This window comes from Saccopteryx bilineata, chromosome 3 (assembly GCF_036850765.1).
Source record: "Saccopteryx bilineata isolate mSacBil1 chromosome 3, mSacBil1_pri_phased_curated, whole genome shotgun sequence".
Lineage (NCBI taxonomy): Eukaryota > Metazoa > Chordata > Mammalia > Chiroptera > Emballonuridae > Saccopteryx > Saccopteryx bilineata.
The window spans coordinates 125737520-125761386 of NC_089492.1; the positions used below are offsets into that span (position 1 = coordinate 125737520).

General features: G+C 42.3%; 2 protein-coding genes across 12 annotated transcripts in view; both read right to left on the reverse strand.

The window, feature by feature from the left end:
* The window catches only part of NFU1 (NFU1 iron-sulfur cluster scaffold), a 30800-nt gene extending 29016 nt beyond the window's left edge, over window positions 1–1784 (reverse strand). The window contains exon 1 of the mRNA XM_066267302.1: window positions 1697–1784. Coding sequence (XP_066123399.1) covers window positions 1697–1755 — 59 coding nt within the window. The 5' untranslated portion in view covers window positions 1756–1784. The remainder of the gene's footprint in view (window positions 1–1696) is intronic.
* An 11374-nt stretch (window positions 1785–13158) lies between these two features.
* The window catches only part of AAK1 (AP2 associated kinase 1), a 224210-nt gene continuing 213501 nt past the window's right edge, over window positions 13159–23867 (reverse strand). For all 11 annotated transcript variants that reach the window (XM_066267309.1, XM_066267308.1, XM_066267314.1 and 8 more), the window contains one exon: window positions 13159–17987. In XM_066267309.1, coding sequence (XP_066123406.1) covers window positions 16864–17987 — 1124 coding nt within the window. In that variant the 3' untranslated portion in view covers window positions 13159–16863. The remainder of the gene's footprint in view (window positions 17988–23867) is intronic.

Genomic DNA, 23867 nt, shown 5'->3' on the forward strand with positions numbered 1-23867 from the left:
TGGCCTCTGCCTCAGGCGCTAGAATGGCTCAGGTTGCAACAGAGCGATGCCCCAGATGGGCAGAGCATCGCCCCCTGGTGGGCATGCCAGGTGGATCCCAGTCGGGTGCATGCAGGAGTCTGTCTGACTGCCTCCCCGTTTCCAACTTCAGAAAAATACACACACAAAAAAATATTTACAATTATTATTTTCATTTCACAGGAATCATTGAAGAATTTTAAGCATTTATATGATCACTTTTTCTTTTATTTTCTTACAGAGACAGAGAGTCAGAGAGAAGGATAGACAGGGACAGACAGACAGGTGCGGAGAGATGAGAAGCATCAATCAGTTTTTCCTTGCACATTGCAACACCTTAATTGTTCATTGATTGCTTTCTCATATGTGCCTTGACCACGGGCCTTCAGCAGACCGAGTAACCCCTTGCTCGACCCAGCGACCTTGGGCTCAAGCTGGTGAGCTTTTGCTCAAACCAGATGAGCCCACGCTCAAGCTGGCGACCTCGGGGTCTCGAACCTGGATCCTCCACATCCCAGTCCGACGCTCTATCCACTGCGCCACCGCCTGGTCAGGCACTTTTTCTTTTTTTAACATTTGATTATTTTCATAGGTACACTCATTATGGGAAAAAACTGTCTTCATTTCTATTTCCTTGGAGCAACTAGCACAGTGGCCTCAGTTCTTCAACTCCAAAGTGAAGTTAATATTCCTAGCTACCTGACAAAAACTGGGGCAAAGATGGATCCAAATAATCCACGTAAAATGCTTAAAACATGTAGTTAGTGTTCAATAAATATTAGCTACCACTATTATTATGTGATAGACATGACTCAAACATAATGGAGAGAGGTGACTAACAAAAAAATCCTTCTACAAAGTTTTAAAAAGAAATGCATTTAAACTTCAATTGCATCACTAGTACTAAAACTCCTTAAAATGAGATAAAACCCCGTTGGGTCCCTTTTTCCCTTTGTTCCAGAAGCGACAATGGGATACAACGCCTATGTAAACCCGCAGTGCCTTTTCGCCTAACCAGAGTTGGCAAGCATCACTGGCAGGGCGCGTGAGAGGGGAAGGGAATGCGGTGGGTTTCAGGGGTGGGAAGTCCAGGGGTCTGGATTTTCACCCGAGTTCCATCACTTGTCTCAGATGCTCTGTGACCTCAGGTAGGTCACGTCCCCTTTCCGGGCCTCACTGAGAAAATGAAGAAATGAGGTATTCTCTTCCGTTTTACAACATTCTGATTTTGTATTTAAAAAGCAGAGGAAGGAATGCACGTGGTTAAGGGTTAGAGGGACTGCACGATTTAAAAATACACTGCTCACTAAAATTTATTGCTTCATGTTCATTTTGAAATATGCCCTAATTTTTGTGAGCAGTATAGTTCTTGCGTTGGGTCTCGACAGCGGGTCTCTGCGAACTTGCCCGGCGCTGGCACTCTCGCACAGGAGTCTCAGAGCCTGGGGCCCGGAGAGCAGGGTCCGCCCCGACTGGGGGCGCGGAGCTGCCTCGGGATAGACGCCCACCTCCAGGGCTCCACCCCCAACTGCAGCGATGGAGTTCGGACCTAAGGCTTGGTCAGAGGCACTTTAACCCACCCCGTTTAAGGAGCGGTCTAAGGAGCGAGCAGGGCGGTTCCGCTCTGCTGGCTAAGCCCAGCGGCATGCCTGTAAGGAGCTCAGGATTTGTCACCTACCGCCTGCGCAACCCTGCAGCACCAGCTACAACTCCCCAGCCGAGTCGAGCCGCCGCCATCTTACTCCGAGTGCGCAGGCGTCAGACGGGTCTCCCCAGTCGCCGAGTCGCAAACACGCAGGTGCAGGCGCAGGCGCAGCCCGGCCGGGAGCTGCACGGGCAGCGTGGAGAGCGCACTCTACGGGTGGTAGGCGGTGCTGCTGCTGCGGATGAGCGGGGTTGGCTTGCCCCCAGGAATTTGCAATAATCGCCTACCTACTGCATAAGCCTGGAAGCGGTGTAGGGGCGGAATTCCTCAGTAAGGCATGCAGGACTCTGCACGCCTGCGCGGACCTTCCGCGCTTTTCTTGTTGGGTGTTGATCTTGCACTGACTGGTTCTGCAGTTAGAAAGGTGTTCCCGGCCCTGGCCAGTTGGCTCAGTGGTAGGTAGAACATCAGCCTGGCGTGTGGGAGTCCGGGGTTCCATTCCGGCCAGGGCACACAGGAAAAGCGCCCAGCTGCTTCTCCACCCCTCCCCCTCCTTTTTCTCTGTCTCTCTCTTCCCCTCCCACAGCCAAGGTTCCATTGGAGCAAAGTTGGCCCGGGCGCTGAGGATGGCTCTGTGGCCTCTGCCTCAGGCGCTAGAGTGGCTCTGATTGCGGCAGAGCGACGCCCCCTGGTGGGCATGCCAGGTGGATCCCAGCGGACAGATGCGGGAGTCTGTCTGTCTCCCTGTTTCCAACTTCAGAAAAATAAAAAATACCGGCCCTGGCCGGTTGGCTCAGTGGTAGAGCATCGGCCTGGCGTGCAAGGGGTCCCGGGTTCGATTCCCGGCCAGGGCACACAGGAGAGGCGCCCATCTGCGTCTCCACCCCTCCCCCTCTCCTTCCTCTCTGTCTCTCTCTTCTCCCCCCCCTCAGCCAAGGCTCCATTGGAGCAAAGATGGCCCGGGCGCTGGGGATGGTTCTTTGGGGATGGCTCTTTGGCCTCTGCCCCAGGTGCTAGAGTGGCTCTGGTCGCAACAGAGTGATGCCCGGGAGGGGCAGAGCATCGCCCCCTGGTGGGCGTGCCGGGTGGATCCTGGTCGGGCGCATGCGGGAGGCTGTCTGACTGTCTCTCTCCGTTTCCAGCTTCGGAAAAATACAAAAAATAATAATAATAAAATAAAAAATAAAAAAAAGGTGTTCCCGACCCCGGACCTATAAACCTGCCCCATTGCCATTTGTAGGTTCCTGCTAGCTCCCGGGCCCAGCTCAATGGCTGTCTCAAAAGACTCCCTCACCTCTGAAAGTTTTGGCCTCCTGCCAGAGAGCTGCCTTCGCTTCTCTCATGGGGCTGATGTGGAGCTCTGTGTCTTACCCTGTGTTAGGCTGGGCTTTTGGACCAATGAACATAGAGGGCTCATCTAGTATGGGACTGCCCTTTGCTGTATAAACATGACTACTGACTAGTTTCTAGAGCAGGGATCAGGAACCTATGGCTCTCAAGCCAGATGTGGCTCTTTTGATGGCTGCATCTGGCTTGCAGACAAATCTTTAATAAAAAATAATAATGTTAAAAATGTAAAACATTCTCATGTATTACAATCCATTCATTTCCTACTGCTCATGTTCATGGTTGCAGGTGGCTGGAGCCAATCACAGCTGTCCTCTGGGACAACACCAAATTTTTATTGGATAATGCCTAACGTACACAGGTCGTTGTATGGCTCTCATGGAATTACATTTTAAAATATGTGGCATTTATGGCTCTCTCAGCCAAAAAGGTTCCCGACCTCTGTTCTAGAGCCAAGTATAAAAGCCCATTCATTATATTCTTTCGGAACCTTTCCAGGGGTATTGGCTTTCTCTAGAGCAGCGGTTCTCAAAATGTGGGCTGGGTGCATCAAAAGCATGGGGACATGTTGGAAATGCAGTTATCAGGCCCCACCTTAGGCCTACAGAATCACAATCTTGGGAGTGTGGTGCAGTGTAAGGCCAGTAGCCACTGCCACCATCACAGCTGCCTGGCTTTTCTAGATTCACATTTAATTCGGGCAGATGGTCATGAAACAATTGAGACAAGAACTGGTGGGCCATTTTCCTTTATTTCCAGCCTCGCACTCTGCCAGCGAGTAAAAAACAAACACATGGGCACCAAAACCCACTCATTCAGCACTCACAAAGCTACTGACACATCTGAATTTTCCTGGAACCAGTCTTATTCAACTCTGTTCCCCATCACCTTCTCCTGCACAAACTGGATTCTCCTTCAGCATTCCACCATTTTGGCTACCTCCTTCCTCTACAACCATGTGGTCTCTCTCCAAATGGCCTCCTAGCTCTTCCTTTTAAAACTTTTCAGTGGAAAGTCCTCCCCCAGCACACATTAGCATAACCAAGCCCCTTCCCAAGCATGAAAGCAATCAGCTGCATCACGTGAAAGCATCATCACATGAGCAGTGGCCATTTTTAACAATAAGAGTGATCAAAACCAGAAAATACAGATTATACAAACTCATATACCCAACATGCAGTAATCTATTTAACAAGACCTCCAGTGAGTGTGATGCAGGCTAAAGTTTAAGAACGACCACCACTCTAGAAGATATACACAGAGTACTGGTTTCTGGAGCAGAAACAGCACACCTATCGTTGGACAGGTTGAGGCCAACCCCAACACAAACCTGGAAGTTTCCTATGGCTGGGAGGCGGTTAACAGGGTGGGTAGGGCTTAAGATCTGCAGCTGGCCTGGTCCTAGAGACTCAGTGAGCAGGCACTCCTTCTTCTGAGCGCTGTTTACATGCTCAAGGCTGCAAGTTGGCTTCCAGCCACTATCTGTCTTCCATGAACCATTCTACACCTCAGTGCCACCCAAGGCTTGTCCCCTTATGTAGTACTCCAGCCTGCTGGCAACTACCAGTGTTGCGCATAGAAGAAACCTACTCAAGACATAAATTTATGGTAAGAGGGAGAGGGGGAGGCTTGACAAGGGAGGCAAAGAAGACCTCCTGAATTTCCTTCTCTCTTAGCTTTTATTGATCAGAAGCAGAACAGAGGTAACACAATTACAAGGGAGAGAGGCCAGGTGATAAGGGGAAAGAATGACTAATGGCCATTTTGCTAATATGTAGAAAGGGCTAATTTGGGTCAGAACTTCTTTTTCTTTTGCTAGTTAACAAGCACAAAAGAAGGGGCAATGTATCAATAAAACCTCTAAGCTAATTTTCTAAAGCCTGTTCACATGCATTCCTTTGTGTTTACACAAAGGTCATTCACTCACACAGCTTCTTGGTGTTTGTATCCAAGAGACATTCACTTAGGGCTTTTTTTTTCTTTTTCTTTTTTTTTTTTTTTTCTGAAGTGAGAACCGGGAAGGCAGAGAGACAGACTCTCATATGTGCCCGACCGGGATCCATCTCTGTCAATCTGGGGGATTGCTCCTTTGCAAACCGGAGCCATTCTAGTGCCTGGGGCGGAAGCCATGGAGCCATCCTCAGGACCAACTTCGCTCCAATGGAACCTTGGCTGCGGGAAGGGAAGAGAGAGATAGAGAGGAAGGAGAGGGGGAAGGGTGGAGAAGCAGATTGGGCTTCTTCTCTGTGCCCTGGATGGAATTGAACCTGGGACTTCTACACGCCAGGCCCACACTCTACCACTGAGCCAGCCAGCCAGAGCTACTCGGGACTTTTAACTAAAGTTCCTCAATCCAATTCATAGAAGGTTCAAGGTTAGATGGGTGAGTCCCTACACCCTTACTCTCTTCAAGCCCCTGAATCAATGTGGCTCTTCTACCCTAGAACAGACCCCCGTTAGAGAACAATCTTTCCTTTCTATCTTCAACTTCTCCCTTTCTTATGGGTTCCGTCCTGTAAGAAAAGTCCTGCCTCCCTCTAAATGTCCTTCAAACCACCACTCTCTTCCCTTCAAAGTCAAATGGCATAAAAGAATTGTCTACACTTTTAGCCTGTTTTTCACCTGCGACTCTTTAAACCACTGAAATCAGCCTTCTGTATCTCACCATTGCTTACAGCCACTCCAGTCATGACCACTCACATCTATGTTGCTGAACCTGGAGGATCTTTCATTTTTACCTTTCTTGTAGTCTGTATCATCATATGCTGAGGCTCTCTCTCTTTAGAAATCTCATTTCTTGGGCTCTGGCCAGTTATTCAGTCGATTAGAGCGTCTTCCCCAAACACCAAAGTTGCGGGTTCGATCCCTGGTCAGGGCACATATGGGAGACAACCAATGAATGTACAACTAAGGGAAACAAATCAATGCTTCTCCTCTCTCTCTCTCTCTCTCTCTCTCTCTCTCTCTCTCTCGTCCTCACACTTCCTCTGTCTCTCTGAAAGCAATCAATAAAAATTCTTGGTCATTTAGATTAAGTGAAAAACAAAACTGGTTAGTAATAGCACAGGTAGTATCATCCTATTTATGTAAAATTGTTTGTGTCTATGAGTGTATGTGCTTGTACATACTTGCCTAGAGGTGTCTAGAAGTTAGACTGCTAGTGTTTTTCTTTCTTGTCCTCTCGATGTTTTCAGTTCCTTTAATATGCCATTTCCCCACCTCAGCACCTTTGCATAGTTGCTCCCCCTTCAGGGCACAATGCAGAAGGCCACAGACAACCCTAGCCGAGGAAAAGGACCCTCCACCTTGATCCCAAGCCCCTCCTCCTGCCCAACCTGCTGGAGGCTGGTGTAGAAGGAGGCAGAGGTGGGTTCCTGAGACCAACCTAGGGAAAGGAGAAAAGCTGTAAGGCAGATGTAAGACGGAGGAAAATAACATAGTTTTTAAAGCTGAAAGTGACCAGAAAGTGATTGGATCTACAGCAATTTCATCAAGGAATGAGGCAGAAATATCAAAAGACCATATCTAAGCCCTTCCCTGATTGTCTCTTACTGAATTCAGCCTATCCAAAATACTGGTTACATTTAACCATCCCCTTTATTAGCTTCTCCAAACGTACCCATTCCCTCGTCATTCTTAGATTTTACTTTGCACAGAAAGGTGGAGGCCTTGATGGTAGCAGTGGACCTTCTGAACTGTCGAGCCCTGCCTGAGCTCACACACTTCTCTCTAGGCAACGGAATATACCACTGCAAGGCTTTTTTTTAAACTCCCCTTCTCTATCTAAAACCAGAGCCTCCCAAAAGAATCCCACTGTTATAATTCCTCTCACCAGGATTTTAGCAACCAGAAAAGATGGACTCCTATCACTGGAGAGGAGAGTTTGGCTCAGAGATACGGAGTAACCTAAACAGACATTCTCACAAAACCATCATGTTTCGATTCTCCTATGAACCTGTTTATCTTTTCCCAAAAGTCATCTCTTTTCCCATAGGTGCCCTTCTCTCCTTTTATTAAGACGGTATATAAGCCCCAATTCCTAACTGCCTCCTTGGGTTATATTTTTCTGTAAACTCCCATGTACGTATATAAATAAAAATTTCTTTTCTCTTGCTAATCTGTCTTTTGGCAGTTTAATTTTCAGCCCCCCAAGAACTAAACCTAAGACTTTAGAGGAAACTCCTTTCTCCCTGATACCGCGTTAATCTTACTTACCTTCTCCCTCCCACAGCAAAAGAGGCACCTTCCTTACCCAAAGCCAGGACCTTTCTCTTCTGGATCCACCTCCTCCCTACTCCTCCTGCATTTTTTTTTTTTTAACAGAGTGTGAGAGAGAGGGATAGACAGGGACAGACAGACAGGAACGGAGAGATGAGAAGCATTAATCATTAGGTTTTTTTTGCGTAAGACGACACCTTAGTTGTTCATTACTTTCTCATATGTGCCTTGACCGTGGGCCTTCGGCAGACCGAGTAACCCCCTGCTCGAGCCAGCAACCTTGGGTCCAAGCTGGTGAGCTTTTGCTCAAACCAGATGAGCCTATACTCAAGCTGGCGACCCCAGGGTCTCGAACCTGGGTTCTCAGCATCGTAGTCCGATTCTCTATCCACTGCGCCACCGCCTCGTCAGGCTCCTCCTGCATTTCTTAGGGACTGTGCCCACTTTATTATTTTTTTTTAAGTAGGGGTGTGTGTGTGTGTGTGTGTGTGTGTGAGATAGAATACTATTTAGAGAGAAGTTGCAAAGATAGTAGAGATTGTTTCTATATATCCCTTATCCAGTTTCCCATTGATGGCATCTGTATTGCCATTATACATTTGCTCCAGTAGGGAACCAACATTAACCAAACTCCACCATTTATTTGCATTTCACTACTATTTCTCTAATGTTCTTTTTCTGTGCCAGGATCTATACGGGATATATTACATTCACTTGTCATATCTCCTAGTGTCTTCTGGTCAGTTTCTCAGACTTTCTGGTGTTTTTGATGACTTTGATGGTTTTGAGGAGTGCGAGTCAGGTATTTTGTAGCCTCAAGGGGGATTTGTCTGATGTTATTTACTTGGTTAGACTGGGGTAATAGGTTTTTTGGGAGGAAGACCACAGAGATGTGGACAAAAAAATGGAGTTTCTATGGAAAGTGATGTCACAGGGTGACCCAATCATAAATTCCTAACTGGACAGGTCATAGTGGGTAGTCAAGCCCCAGGCTTATAACTACTTTAGTGGAAGATTTTTAAGCCAGTCCTGCCCATTGTTCTTGTGCATCTAGGCTAACACACCTTTGAAATACCAGAAGTAATATCCTTCAAAGGGGGTGTCAACCCTCAAGAGAGCTCATAATCTTGTTAACTATCCTGTTTCCAAATGCACTTTAAAAAGCTGTGAAACAATTATATTTTGGAGAGATCTTGCTCCCAGACATATGTCATCAGTTTGGCTCAAATAAATTCTTATGAAATTCTCTACAGGTTTGGACGTTTCTTATATCAACAAAGTGCCTTTCTCATCACATATCAAGGGTGCATATTATTGACATGACTTATGACTCTTGTTTTCCTTGATCACCTGGCTGAGGTGGTGTTTGCCAGGTTTTCCCACTATAAGGTTCTCCGCCCACCCCTGTCCTACACTAGTCTTTGGAAGTACAGCCTACATACACAGTGTGTGTGGAATTAAGCTCCACTCTGGTAGAACAAGGTTGGGGGTCTACATAAACTGAATTTTTTGTGTGAGTTAAGTTTTTTCTTCCCTATTTATTCAATCATTTTTATATCAGATTGGGCTCATGTATGTATATATATAATACTGTTATTTTGTTCCTCAAAATTTTCCATCTTTGATTATTAGTTCTTTCAGGTTGGTTCCTATATTCTGGTGACTTTTCTTTCTCTTTTTTTATTTTCATTTTTTAGCACTTCTTGACTGGCTGGTACGACAAGATGTCCTGGTTCATCTTGTGTAAATATAATATATTCAGGCCCTGGCCGGTTGGCTCAGTGGTAGAGCGTCGGCCTGGCGTGCAGAAGTCCCGGGTTCGATTCCCGGCCAAGGCACACAGGAGAAGCGCCCATCTGCTTCTCCACCCCTCCCCCTCTCCTTCCTCTCTGTCTCTCTCTTCCCCTCCCACAGCGAGGCTCCATTAGAGCAAAAATGGCCCAGGCGCTGGGGATGGCTCCTTGGCCTCTGCCCCAGGCGCTAGAGTGGCTCTGGTCGCAGCAGAGCGACGCCCTGGAGGGGCAGAGCATCGCCCCCTGGTGGACAGAGCTTCGCCCCCTGGTGGGCGTGCCGGGTGGATCCCGGTCGGGCGCATGCGGGAGTCTGACTGTCTATCCCCGTTTCCAGCTTCAGAAAAATACAAAAAAAAAAAAATAATTAAAAAATATATATATTCCTGCCCAGCCCTAGAATCAACTGTTTCTCCATGAAGCCCTGCTTCCTTTTAGTACGGAATGCTATTTAGAAATCATGCTCTGGGTGCTGGGTGTGCTTTTTCTACCCACTTAGTTTTCATTCCTTCTCTTTTTAAAATTTTATTTTTCCAGTTACAGTTGACAATATTATTTTATATTAGTTGCGGGTGTACAACACAGTGGTTAGACAATTACATAATTTACGAAGTGATCCCTACTTTTCATTCTCTTATTCCTTCATCTTCTCTACTCCTTAGCTGCTGGCATACTAACATACTCACGTTGCCTATTAATTCTTCTTCATCAGTGTCCCCCACTGGCAAGCTCCCTAGCTCTCTTTTTATTTCCATTCAAGCTCTTATCATGGTCTAATTTTCTGTGAATCTAAAGTGCTACAAAAGAGAGTAATAAAATCTCAACACACGTGCAAAATATGAATGCAAATATTAAAAATCATCAAGTCACCTGACCTGTGGTGGCACAGTGGATAGAGCTTCAACCTGGAACACTGAAGTCACCAGTTCGAAGCCCTGGGCTTGCCAGGTCAGGACACATATGGGAGTTGATGCTTCCTGCTCCTTCCCCCTTTCTCTCTCTCTCCTCTCTAAAATGAATGAATATGATCTTTTAAAAAAAGAAACTTAAAAAAATTGTCGGGTAAAGTACAATTTCAAAGCTGGTGGGTTGAGGAAATTGCTCAATTACCACACAATGGCACCACTACAGCTGGTGAATCAAATAGCTAACACTGAGCCCTTTCATCTAGATGCTCCTGTAAGCACACCTCTTAACAATCTAAGACATGGGCATTGAATACTATCCGTGTTACAGCTGGAGAACACGAGTGATTTGTTCAAGGTTACAGGGCCAGTAACAGACAAGGAGTATAAACCTGATGTTCACCACCACCATCCCTCAGCAACATGCTGGCTGTCCTTTGTCACTATTGTGAGAACTGTTATTGTTCATTTGTCTTAGAACTTTGGAGAATAATTTTATCTTCAGGATTATTTTCCTATTACTGCTAAACAAGTTAACACAGACTTATTGGCTTAAAACTGCAAATTTATCCTTATAGTCTGGAGATCAATTTAAAGTCACTCACTGGGCTAAATAAAGTCAAGGTGTCAGCAGGCTTGGCTCCTTCTAGAGGCTCTGAGAGGAGAATGCTTATCTTTTTCACCTTCTAGTGGCCACCTGTGTTCCTTGGCTTCCTCTATCAAGTTCACTAAAGTTCAAATAGAACTGTCATTTTTCTCAAGTTTGGAGAGGAAATAGGCAGGCAGGTTCTTTCCTACAGTGGGGATTTAAAAACTTCTTAGATATAATCCATTTGCTCCTAAGACTTCTGTCTTTAGGTTAATGCATCTCTTCAGATTGATGCAGCTCATATTCAGATAACAGACCTATTAGAAGCTCACAGAAAAGTTTATATAGTAGAGTTCTGTGGTTTTCCCAGCTCAGTCTTATTTTCATTTCATTTATTCATTTTAGAGAGGTGGGGTGGGGGTGAGAGTGAGAAGGGCAGGAGTAGGAGTAGGAAGCATCAACTCCCAGATGTGCCTTGACCAGGAAAGCCCAGGGTTTTGAACTGGCAACCTAAGTGTTTCAGGTCGACGCTTTATCCTCTGCGCCACCACAGGTCAGGCCCCAGCTCAGAGTTTATTGCCTGATTATCTTGTATTATTTCATTTATGTCTCCACATAATATCTGGAATAGAAAGTAAGTCTCAGGAAATAATGACAGCATTGGAAAGCAAGCAATCAACCAATCAAAAATTGTTCTTTGAAACTTAAAAATGTAAAACTAGGCTGGTACTAAAGGTGCTTTATTGAAAGGTGCTTATGGAGCTCTTCAATACTAGGAAGATCTGATGTAAGAAATAATACAAAGCATATATCATTTATTTTAACTAGGTCCATTTTTAATAAAGTATATAGGAGTTTACAACTCAAACAATTATTCATAAAAACTATCAGATAACATAAGATAGATCACACACAGAGTGCAATAACATAAATCCAATAGTCTGCAAATAAGAGATATTGCAAAAACTGTTGACTTTATAATTGTCTATTTCCTTTCCTTTCCCATGTTCACAGCCCTTGAGATTGCATGCACTGTTTTCTGAGGTCTGATGGCCTCAATACCCCTTATGCTCCTCATTCATGTAGTCAGCAGAGGGAGTTTTCCTCTTCTCCATGGAATGAGCATAGTCCTTGGCTTGTATTTGGTTTCGAGCCCCTAAAAAGACATGGAACATTCCCTCTTTCAAAGTAACAACATGCAGGCCTTATGTTCTGGTCACTGTTTCCCTCCCAACTCTACACGAGACAAGAATTCAGGAAAAGCCCTACTGAGTTTCATTCCCGTGAGTGAGAAGGGCAAGCTTACTGTGGAAATAAGGCTCAGGAATGGCTGATTTCGCCCACCTTTATCTAGAACAACTTAAGTTCTTACTCAGCTGTTGGCAAAGGGAACCAAGTTTACTCATGCCAAATACCCACTATCACCTCTTGGTATTCTTTGGATGCCTTTATTAGGTCTTAAGTTAACACCATGGCAGAAAGCATGGAAAACACACACACACACACTCCATTCACTCCCCAAACAGGAGTCTGGTAGACTCAGAATACAACTGACTCACCATTTCAGAGTGAAAAGGTGACATCATCTCTTTTACTCAGTCTCACTTTAACTGAGATTAGTAGAAACCATTTCTGCAAGTCCTTGCCCAAAGGAATCAAACATGATTCCTTTAACATGAACATGTGATTTTATTACAATGCAGAGCAGAGAACATTGACTTGATTTCAAGAGGAAAACATTATTATTATAAACTCAACAGCGTCACACATATTGAGATTGCTTGGAAGTAGCTCAGACTAAATTTCTTATGTAATTACAGGTTATGGGAATACTGGACTGGGCCACCAGTGTGTTGGTTAACATTTAGCCAATTTTACAAGCTGTTCTAGAGTCCCTTCACATATAAACTTGCCCTTTATTTTTAGGGCAGTCTGGGGCTACGTTAGATCAAGGTGAAGAGACACTTTTGGGTTGTATTTTGAGGGTAAGGCTATGGTTCTGCCAACCTTCCTCCATCCTTTCTTCTAGTCCATAAGAAATGGGGAAGGTGAGCCACTTCATTCTTACTTTGATTGTGTGGTGAGATGATCACAGGCTAGGCTTAAATTTAAGAAGATACTGTTTACAGTCAAAAGGGAGGCAAATAAAAATTAACATTATCATCCAATCATACCTCTTATCCACATATTGGTATGGTCACAAGGGGAATGTCATGTAAGGACATGAAGTGGGAACAGGAACAAGATGAGCCAGGAAGGCTTGCAGGAGTAAAGAAGAGCAGGAAAGAGTTATGTCTGGCAGTGTTTTAATGATCGAATTTGGGCACCACTCAGGGGGCCTCTTTCCTAATAAAAGTCAAGGTGCAAATGAGGCAGGTAGGGCCAGGAAGTCAGAGATCTGGGAATCAAGACACTGCCAGTGTAAAACCTCCTGTCTAAGCTGAGCCCGCTTGCTGTTCTCAGCAACCTAGCAAATTTATTTTGTAGCAAAAGAACACAAAAACAATTCCCAACCAGATACTGCCTTTTATTTTCAAGCATTTTGAAATTCCTCCTTAAAAGTGAACTTCACAAGTCACAAGTTTCCAAGTGTCCTCGTGGCTAAAAGCAAACAAACTAAAACACTACTAGTAGTTGACAAAAACATTGGAAAAACTAGGAATTTATATTACATGATTTCATTTAAAATCTTCATGTTTACTCCATCAAGCAGGATCGGAGGATCAGACTCGGGTAGCTGGGGAATTGACAAGCTGCTCCTGCCTCCTTAGAAGCTGTGGACCTTTCGGCGTCTCTCCTATGTACTTTTGATCCAAGTTATCTGGGTTCTGTATTTTTCAGAAATTTTGCAATTTTCTCAAAAACTTCATCGGTGTGGATGGCAGCCATTCCATGGTTGACTGGCATGTGTTTTCCAATTTAAATTTCAAAGACATAGCAGCAAATAATATTTATTAAAGAGACCTAAGTGACTCCATTTTAAGTTGTATCTCTCCTGTTAGAGTTTGATCCTTCCCTTCTCTAGTTCACTACATGATAAAGTTTCCTATTTGGTAGAATTCATACGTATTATAGAATCTAAGTTTTGGTGATTTTTCTTTATGGAATCAAATACAGCATGATTGAATTTCTATTGTCAGGTCACTCTGGCAATTACAATTCTTTTAAATAAACAAATCTACTTTATGAGTCAGTGAAATATCTGTCAAGTATCATATATACATGTTAAAACACTGATATATGTGTATTCTAAAATACACATAAATTAAGTCAATAAGATACTGGTATTTTTCCTGAAAGTTTAGAAAGAAATACCTTAGTTGGCATCTTAAACTCAGAGCTAATATGGGCATATAAACACACTCACTAGCTTACACATAGAAAATTTTCAACTTGACAATGAGTGGGCCCAAAATGAAATAGTTTATGACCAGATTCCCTTAGGTCCCACCAAGCATCTGCTTTAGGATCAGATTTTGTTTGCTCCATTTCCCAACCTAACAAGGATTTAGAGCTAAGGTTGTATGTAAGCTCAAGAAACAGATATATTAAATATTTTTCACCACACATAAGATGATTCATTATTTCAATAGTGCCCACTAGTCAATTAGTGTGAATTCTTTAAGAGTTCACCAGTGCATGTTGTGATTCAATGCTTTATTCTAAATATATTCTGGCTCACTGTACTCTGCTGAAATGAAAGGTCACCAAGTTCCAACATTCCCTATTAGATGTATAAAGCAAATAACACATGAAGCAAACTAAAACCAGAAGTGTAGTATTTCGTTGATGACATATTTTCCTTTTCTCTTTAAGGTTAACCTACTGCAGTGATTTTTGGAAACATGCATTTACTTACTATTCAAAGCACTCTGAGCTTTGAACCTAGCAATTTATTTTGATTATCTTGTATTATTTTACACTCCTGATTTCCCTTAAAACTAAATTTTACAGATTTCCAGATTCAGAATGGCCTCTAGCTAGCACATTTTATCTTTCAATAATGCATTTACCCTATAATTTCCAAAGAAGATCATTGCTGAATTTACTAGTTATTAGTAATCCCATAGTCAAAAATTTTTCATGTATCACCAAGAATGCATCAGTCATTTCTATTTATATTCATTTCCTATTCAAAGAAGACAGAGTCTTCAACATCATAGGTCTCTCGTGAGAACACAAAACATGTTACAAGTCCATGCTTGACAAATGGTTCAGCTACATAATAAAAGTAACCATCATTTTATTGATTTTTACCTTGAGAACTAAAATGGCTATTTGATCAGGAGGATGTAATCAAATAACCAAAGGAAAACATTTTGTAGGACTGTTATAGGGGTAATCCTGAATATTTGGAAGAGTGAACTTTTTAAAAAAGAGTTTCTGATTTGGGGTGAGAACTGTCCTGACTATTCCTATCCTTTTGACTCCTGCCTTTGAAAGCTTTAACTGATAATGTTGAAGCAGAAGAGTTTGATGTGCAAAGTTCAGTATGCATTAGCTATAACTATTCTAAGTTTGATTCTAAATTTATCAACTCGAAAGATAATTTTGCATCTAATGTTACACAAAAAAATCCGAAATGATCACTGGGAGAAAGAAAACTCTTAGGATGAACATTTACCATCTAACGAAGTGAAAGACATTCATTTCTGGCACAACGGCTCATTTGGAAAACCACTGCTGGTAGCCCTGACCCAGTGCCAGTTATTTATCATTTAACTTGGACATCTGAAAAATAGGTGGAGACAAAACCAGAAAGTCTTGAAAAGCAGCTGTTCATATTTTACTGCCAAGATCCATGAACTTTAAATTTAAAGATTATCACACCTCATCAACTACAATAGTTTGACATTCAGGCTTGATTCTTGGATGAATTTCCTGGAACTCTTAAATCAATCTTGTTTGGTAAGCAACTCTCACATCTTTTTAATCTAATGGAAAAAAAACCCCCTAACATTTACTATATAGTCACAGAAAACTTTCACACTGAAATGTGGTGGTTCAGCAACTCTTCCCATTCAGTTGAATTTCCTCAGCAGAAGTCTTCCCATTGAGACATAAATTTCATTTTAAGGCACTAATAATAAACGGTAAGAAAACAGCTAGGAATGAGTCAGAACTTTCCAGAAGGGAAAAGATTTCAAAAACACAAGTTAAAAAGAAAAAAAACCCCACAACTAGCAAATCTAGTTTGTGCTTAGTCTCATAATTAATTAATTCCATGACAGTATGGAGTGCTCAGAATTAAGGTATTTAAGTACCTTTAAATATTATTTAGACCACATACCCAGTGGTTGAAACTGTGACAAGGTGCTCTTTTCTATTGTTCTGAAGGGAAAATGTGGAAAAATAATTAATTTTTCATGACCAAGTAAGTGAAATTTGTTAATCATAAATAGCAAATCGGGGAGAAAAACCTACTCTGGATCCTGTTTCAGGAGGATTTTCCTCTTCCATCCAATCAAATGCATTTTGCCATGAAAAATAAACTAAATAAAAATGGAGTTCAAGTCAGTTAGTGCAGGAGACAAATGCCAGTAAATGAGTGATTGTGGAGGTAGGCATGGTGGGACAGGATTATCAGAAAGATAAAAAGCTTCCAGTGCGCACGTACACATAAACACACACACGCCTGTACACACACACACGTACATACCTGTGCACTCACACTGACTGACAAAGCGGTGTGGAGGTGGGGAAGGCTCAACACTGAGACATGAGAACAGATACCGCATCTGTTTGCATTTCCACACAGGAAAAGAACTGACACATTAAACACCCACAGGCACGCACACACGCACTCGGGCCAGCCTGGCTGGCGAACACTCAGAGACAGATGCAGAGAATCCTGGAGCTGTTGGTTTCACAGGAATGATTGATTAAATCTGAAGGATTACATTTCCCCTTGATGTGCAGGATTTTCATTTTGCATTTCTTTCCAGAAATATTCCCTTTTTAAGAGTATGAAATCAAGTCCTGAAGGGGCTAATCTTGACTCCTCAATGGACATGACTCAGAACAGGACTGGAGGAATTAAAATGAGCAAATGCATGGCCCCTTTGGGGTTAGGGTGAAGCATTTCTGGATTTAAAAAGTTTCTCAGCCAAAAAAAAAAGAGTTCTCGGTAGAGGTGAAGATGGAAATGCCTGCAAGTCCAGAAATCAATATGAACAAAAGAAATGAGCATACTTAAAAGGGTTTTGACTAAGTTTCACTGCAACTGAGTTTGCTCTGACCCAGGGAAGTGAAAGATAATTGACACATTTCTTCAGAAGGCTCAGCTGGGAGTGGTGCGGTGGGTTACTGGGGGTGGGGTAGAGACAGAGGCCTAAGGCTCAGGTATTGCTCCTAAGGTTTCTGCTTGCCTGATTTTGAAGGAAATGGTGCTAATGCAAAAGGATCGGCAGCTGGCAGCTCTGTAGTCCTGGAGGAAAGGGATGTGATGGTAACAGAGCCAGCTATGGACTGCTTGTTGGTTTGCGAAACAACTTTGTAGGCAGCAATGGGCTGGACTTCAGGACTTGGCTCATCTTCTGGGCTATAGTGACGGGAGTACTTGGATAAAGATTGGGGGCGGAATGGTTTGCCAGCCATGGGGCCTGAGACAGCTTCTTTTTGGGGCTGAAGTCCTTTATTTCTGTCGTTAGGATGGCCCCCAGATTCCAGGGAAGATCTCCTGGGTGACACACTGTCAAGATGGTCTGCTGCTTGTATAGAATGGGAAGGGAGGTTGGACTGCTGGACATAACCAGCCATGGAATACGGAGACCGGACAGAGGCATACACCACTCTGTCAAGGCCTGAGAGCACAGCGACATCCTCTGTCTGACCGAGAAGACCAGCCTGTGCAGGCAACTCCTGGGAGGTGCTCTGAGCAACTGTCAACTCCTCCATACTTTTCTTCTTGGTAAATGGAGCTCTCAAGAACACGTCCGCTTCCTCTGGCTGGGAAGGAGCCACACTGCCCTTGGAGACAAATGGGGCTTTAGAGAAAATGTCCATTTCATCACTTGGAACCCTTGAGCTCCTGAAGGGGGCTGTGGCAAAAACATCTGGCTCACCAACACCATCAGAGGTTGGTTGTGTGAGGCCCTGAAACTGGTTCTTTCTTCCACTTTGCACTGCCTTTGCTTGCTCAGTAGAGACTTCTGGCTGAGCGAATGGAATGGCTCTTCCCAGCTTTCCCTGCGCAGGCTTGCAGCTCTCATCCTCATCTTCAGATTCCATGAGGAGAGGTCGAGACCCACTGCAGTCTAGCATGTCCCCCTCGAGGTCAGTCCCTTCTTCTTCACTGCTGTGGAATGAGCTGTTGCTTGAAGGGCCATCTCTGGCCAAGTAGTCAGATTCTAAATTGTTCTGAGTTTTCATGTCAGGTACTCTGGAGGGGTCTGGATACAGGCCTTTAACACCCGTTGATTCTTTAAAGTGCTCTACTGTTATTACAGGACAAGGATTGGGCTCTCTCTGGAGACCTAGAAAAGCACAAAATACAGAATTAACGCCCAGGTCAGTTCAGTTCTCCTGGAAACATTCAACGGTCAACCCGCGGCAGTAACATTGTGGGACCAAATAATAGATGTTGAAAATGGAAAAAGGAAAAACAGAAAAATAAGTCAGGCAAGGAAACTGCACACAAACTGGGACACAACCAATCACTGTCTCACATTTTGGAACATGATAAGCACAATGTGCAGGGAAGGAAATGAAGATGTTAGGCACACAGACATTCAGCATAACTATATAATGCTTCTACTCGTGGGCTAGGCACTAACACCTGCTCTACCTGGCACTGGCTCATGATGGAATGAGAACAAACCCAGTCACTCATCTCCACATATACCACGATGGTTCCGGAGTATGCAGAAATACTGTCTGGAGACAAAGTCAATTCAGTATCTGACGTGGTCATACTCTGTCAGTATCTGAGGACACACTCCTCCTTTGTGAGAAAACATGGCTGCTTGACAAATGCAAGTTGACTTGATGAGTGACATTATAAGCATGACTCCAAGAGCACAAAAGTGCCTCAAACGGGAATACTGAAGGCACTTTCTCAGGGGAGAAGACTTAAGCAAAATCATTAAACTCCAACTTCAGCGGGAGTGGCTCTGGAATTTTGTTTTCAGTCTTCTAAGTTCACAAAGATCTCCTCTGCTTAGATGAATCCGTAATAAAGTTCTCTAAGCAGACGGAGTAAAAGCATGGGAAATTACAGAAGTCTTTGCAAACTGTAATATACTAGTCTATTTCTATCTAGGTAGAAGTGCCTCAGGGTGCTCTGGCTTCTAAAATCAAATACACAATTATCAGAATGCAAGAGAGCTTACCTTCCAAGAAATATTAGCAGGTTAGAAGTATGTCATTGGGCACATGTTAGCAAGAGGGCAGGAAAAAGGCATATGTAACTAAGCAAGAAGAATCCAGAAAAAGGGTGGTTGGGGGTAAAGGTATCATTTCATCATGGGTTTCCCAACCCACCAGGATAAGTGAACATTCGGTACAATGATTTGGATTCTATAGATGACTCAGAACCTCTGTACAGAGGTAATTGAATCATCCCTTCCCCACATACCCCTCTCCCCTCCTATGCAAACCATTAGCTCATAGAAACTTCTGTTAATATTCTCGTTAAAGTTTCTGCTTAAATTAAGCACACAGAACACAGTGGAAGCAGCATCAAAATAAGTTTATTGGGAAACCAGTCACTTAGAGACATTACATTGTAAAGAGGTGTAGAGAGAGACCTGAACATTTTAGAAGATACAAAAATACTGCTTTTCTGAATCCTATAACCGTTTAGCAGCACTTCTTTTTAAATAGTTCTGATATTAAATAGTTTCCAGAAACAAAAAAGTGGTTTCCCCCACCCCATTTTATTTTATTTTCTAACAGTTTAAACGCATTTGATGAATCCCAAATTAGTCTTTAAGTTAAATTCTGTACTAGTGCCAAATGGCTTTCTGAATAGCATTTGAAGAATAAGTTGATTTTGAAGAGGATAAATTTCCCCTGCATTATAGCTTTAATATGTGCATGGTGATACAAAAGCATTAGTCAGAGGATGGGAAATGAACGAAACACCCTCTCCCTTGCAGTTTCTGTGGGAAGACATGAGCCTAACTTCTCAGGTAAGTACTCTGATATTAGATATGTCACAGTAGTTCCCAGATGACAATTTCTGGGAGGAAGTTCAGATGAAAGGGGGAAGAGAAGTTTTCTAAAATAAGTCTTGCCAAGCAAAGTGGTATGAGAGGGCCTCAAAACTCCCTGAACCACTTTCTACACAGTAGCAGGTGGACAAAGTTTTTAGTTGCCAAAACTAAAGCACAATTTCTTCCAAAACTAACCTAAAATTGATGTTATTAAGCTGATTCTGTGGGAGAGCAAGATATTTCTTAGGAAAAAATGGCAAATTTAGTCAAGCCAATGACCAACTCTGGCATTATACAGGTCAATAATTAAAATGAACAGTAGTTTGACTGGAGTTAGTGTTTTGAGGAAATTTAAATTGAATTCCGTGAAATTGATTTGTGTGCAGAGATTGCCCGCAAGCAACTACCTACAGAATCTGGGCACTATGGATGCCTACGGTGTTCAGATTACATTTTGAGAACTCTTAAGTACCAAGCAGGAGTGCCCATACTGAGTTGGACAGCATGGAAGAACATGCCCAACTTATCACAATTACTTCTGTTAAAAAGTGGGTTCTTGGTCAAAACAACTGGAAGCCTACCATCTCAGAGCACATTCTATGACCTTTATGGTAAGTAATGGGAAAATCATACCTAAAGTTCCAGTACCTTTTCAAACTTACCCATATAGTCACAAAAATACTGTAACATCAAATTTGAAGGGAAAACCAGTCTCTTACCCTTCAAAACAAAGCCAGACCTATTTCATATCTCCTTTAGCGTAAATCTGCTTATAGCATTAGAAAAATACATATAAATGTTTCTCCTAAGAAGGCTGTTTCTCAAGCTGTCCATTATTTTTAGAAGAGGTACAGTATGACCAAAGCAGGCAACAATCACCCTTTGCAAGTCTCCAAGCCTGGCACTCTGGAGACCAAAGAAATGATGGTGGATATGGGAAACCATGGTCCCTCAAGGAATTTTGATGGCGGCAGCACAAGAAACAAAGTAGTCAAGAGAAGGAGAGATGCAAAATAACTGTAAACAGAAGACAGACATTAAGTCTTGTTGGGGTTTAGAGGTCATTTTTGGAACATGAGTATGTTCTTGCAGCTAAAGCACATGTTTTCAGGGTAAACGATCCTTGTATATGAAGACAGCCTTGCACCATCAGGAGACATGTTTGAAGTCTGCCTACTAATAAGAAAGGGTTTATACAAATTTAACCTCATGCCTTGTTCCAATTCTTTTGGTAACCAATGTCATGCATAACAGATACTCTGTGACCATAGAGCTCAATAGAGATATTTGTTCCTCAGTTGGGGACTGGGGGAGAGAGGCTTAAGCCCAGAACCTGGCTACATAGTCTGCACAAGGGTATTTATTATTCCTTATCATGAAGCCCAAGGTAGGGCATTTTGTTCTAATTCCCCCAAACTGGGTCATGTCTCTTTTTAGTCTATTTTGAGGCCCTAAATTATACAGATTTCAGTAAGAGCTCCCATGCTTCAGAATGGAGGAAAGGAGTCATAGAAAATATCTGATGATTTGGCAACTATCCTCACTAACTCCCTATTAACTTCCAAAGCAGTGAAAAGTGTTGAATAATTTGGGAAAGGTTTGTGCTGAACATTTCATCAGATGGACACAGAGCCATTAGTGTGCTTTCTAAAAAGTCAAAATCTGAAGACTTAAGATTCTGGCTGAATATTCCTTAGTACAATATATCATACACAAACAGAATTTAACTTTCCCCTATACTATAAATCGAAGTAATAGTTATAGGGAGTATCAAAAACATAATTCTAGTTAAAAACTGAAAACAAAGACTTGGAGTATTGAGAAACCTTCTCATATACATAGATAGCAAGCAGGAAGCAAACTATCCCTTTACGAGAATGCAGCACCAACAAATTCATATTCTTGGAGCCAAATCAGGGAATCAATAAATGTACATCAAACTAATAATTTCCATGGCCTTTGGCTTAGTTGATAAAATTAAGCATTTGGTTCTACCATATGTTGTGTAGCTGCATTAAAAACTATGACTGGGAATAAGGGATTTGATGGGAGCCAACATTGACCAGTGATGCTGTGCCTCTCAAGCCTACGGAGCAATTAAATGAGAGAGATTTCTTCCTGGGCATAAAATTGCTGTTGCCAACATAAAATGTTTAATTAAATTGGCCTGGGTACATTAAAGATTAAATTAGAGGAGGATAGCTGCAAACCTGTGCTCTGGTTTACAACCCCTGTCTGGTCATATTAAATGCAGGTTTATTCTCCTGCATTTATTCTCCCTGACCACAAGGTGAAACCAGGGTGCCCATGACTCATTAAAATGTCCCCAGCATGTCTCTCAGCGTGTTCACACTTCCCTTGTGCACAGGTATTTATTTGACACTCAGCAACGTGTTTATATCCTTTTTGCAAAAGTGGATTTTCGGCTCAGGAAAACAGCGATTTTAAGTTATTTACATCTCTGAACATCAGTGCTTCCATTTGAACAGATAAAAGTCTTTATTTCCCTGCATGTTCACATAAAAAAATTGTTTACAGACTTTTTAAATACAATACTTGCGTAGCAATGTTCAAATTTCACATTTTTACTGCATAAGATAACTTCATGTACCTCTGTTCGCTCTGTCATCTCGGGGAAAGCAGGATAAAGACCTGTGGTAAATACACATCCGCGTGACAAGGGGGTGTGCAATAGTGCAGAGCAGAATACTGGCAGGAAGAGAGTACATTCAGACACTACATCAAAGTGGGAACCAAGAAAGCGTTTTCCATTCTAGCAACTACCCCTATTTGGTAACTTTGCATTACCTCAAACATACACCTCCCTTCCCTCCCCACTCAGTGAAAGGACACCAAGGAGAAACAAAATAGTATCTTGTTACAGATGATTTGAAGTGGAAGCCATTCGGGATTCATTCTGACTCAAAAAACCCAAGCACATCCAGGAACATTACTAGCATGGACAAGATAAAGGCTAATTCTGTGTTAGAAAATGTATAGTCTCTAAAGAGTAATAAAAGATAGCTTTGTAATAACTGGAGTGTTTCAGTAAAGATTCTGTTTTAAATATTCATGTGGTAGTTTCTCCTGTCTGCTTAGTAGCCTCCAATATGCCTAATTCAGTATTTTGGGCAATTCTGTCATTTTTATCTCCAAACTCTAAGTTAATGGCTCCAGGATCCAGGCAATCTTATAAACCGAGAAAGTTAAAGACTCATGGAGCTCAGAGACAAACTTCACATGGGAACTTTATTTTGGCCCGTGGTATCTACAGCGTGCATTCCTTCAGCTGACTCAGATCCCTCCCTGCCTCTGGGATGAGGTCAACCCCGAAGGTCCCCACTTACCACAGCTCTGCTGAAGGAAAAACTGTTTCTGATCTGGGAAAGACTGGCTTGGTCTGAATCAAAATGATCAATTATGGGCCAGGAGAATGGGAAAAAAGTGTTATAAACAAAATCAATATTTCATTTGAGAAAAATAGTTTCTTTTTTGTTTTTTGTTCCCCTATTATTATTAGCAATCCAAGTTTTATAATTCTACTTCAGGAAGAGCAATCCAAGTTTTATTATCCTAATTGAGAAAGAGCAATCCAAGTTCTACAATTCTAATTCAGGAAAAGCCAAGACCATTATCAAATGACACAGAACAGGTGACAACCTGTTTTGGAAGTATTTAAAAATATATATCTTTTAATTTTCTAAACTATACTAAAGACAGATAAAATCACAGATATTTCCTTAAAATATTAAGGAAATTAAAAATGATTATTGTCACTTTCCATTATAAGATTCTCTCTTGGAGTTTTCTGTACATTATTCTCTTTACTATCTTCAACAGTAACCACTCTTCATCATAGGGTGGTGATTTTGCTTTTGGAAACAGCTAAATGTCACTTAGAACCAAGAGTGGCAGAAAAAGAAGATCAGGAAAGAACATATTTTCAGATGCTGAAAGTGATACCAATTAGATAATAATACAATTGATTTTCTTATACCTTATTTCCTTCCTTGATGTTATTTCTAAAGAGAGCAGTTTCAAAAATAACTTAAAGGTGGTAGTTGTGTCATTAGAATAAGTATTAGCTTTCCAGGTAAAACCAGGGAACAACACTCAATTAGATGTCAAAATTCTGATATGGCTGCTAAAATAATCATTAATTACAATCACATTTGTAAGTGTCCACTTAAACCTTATCTC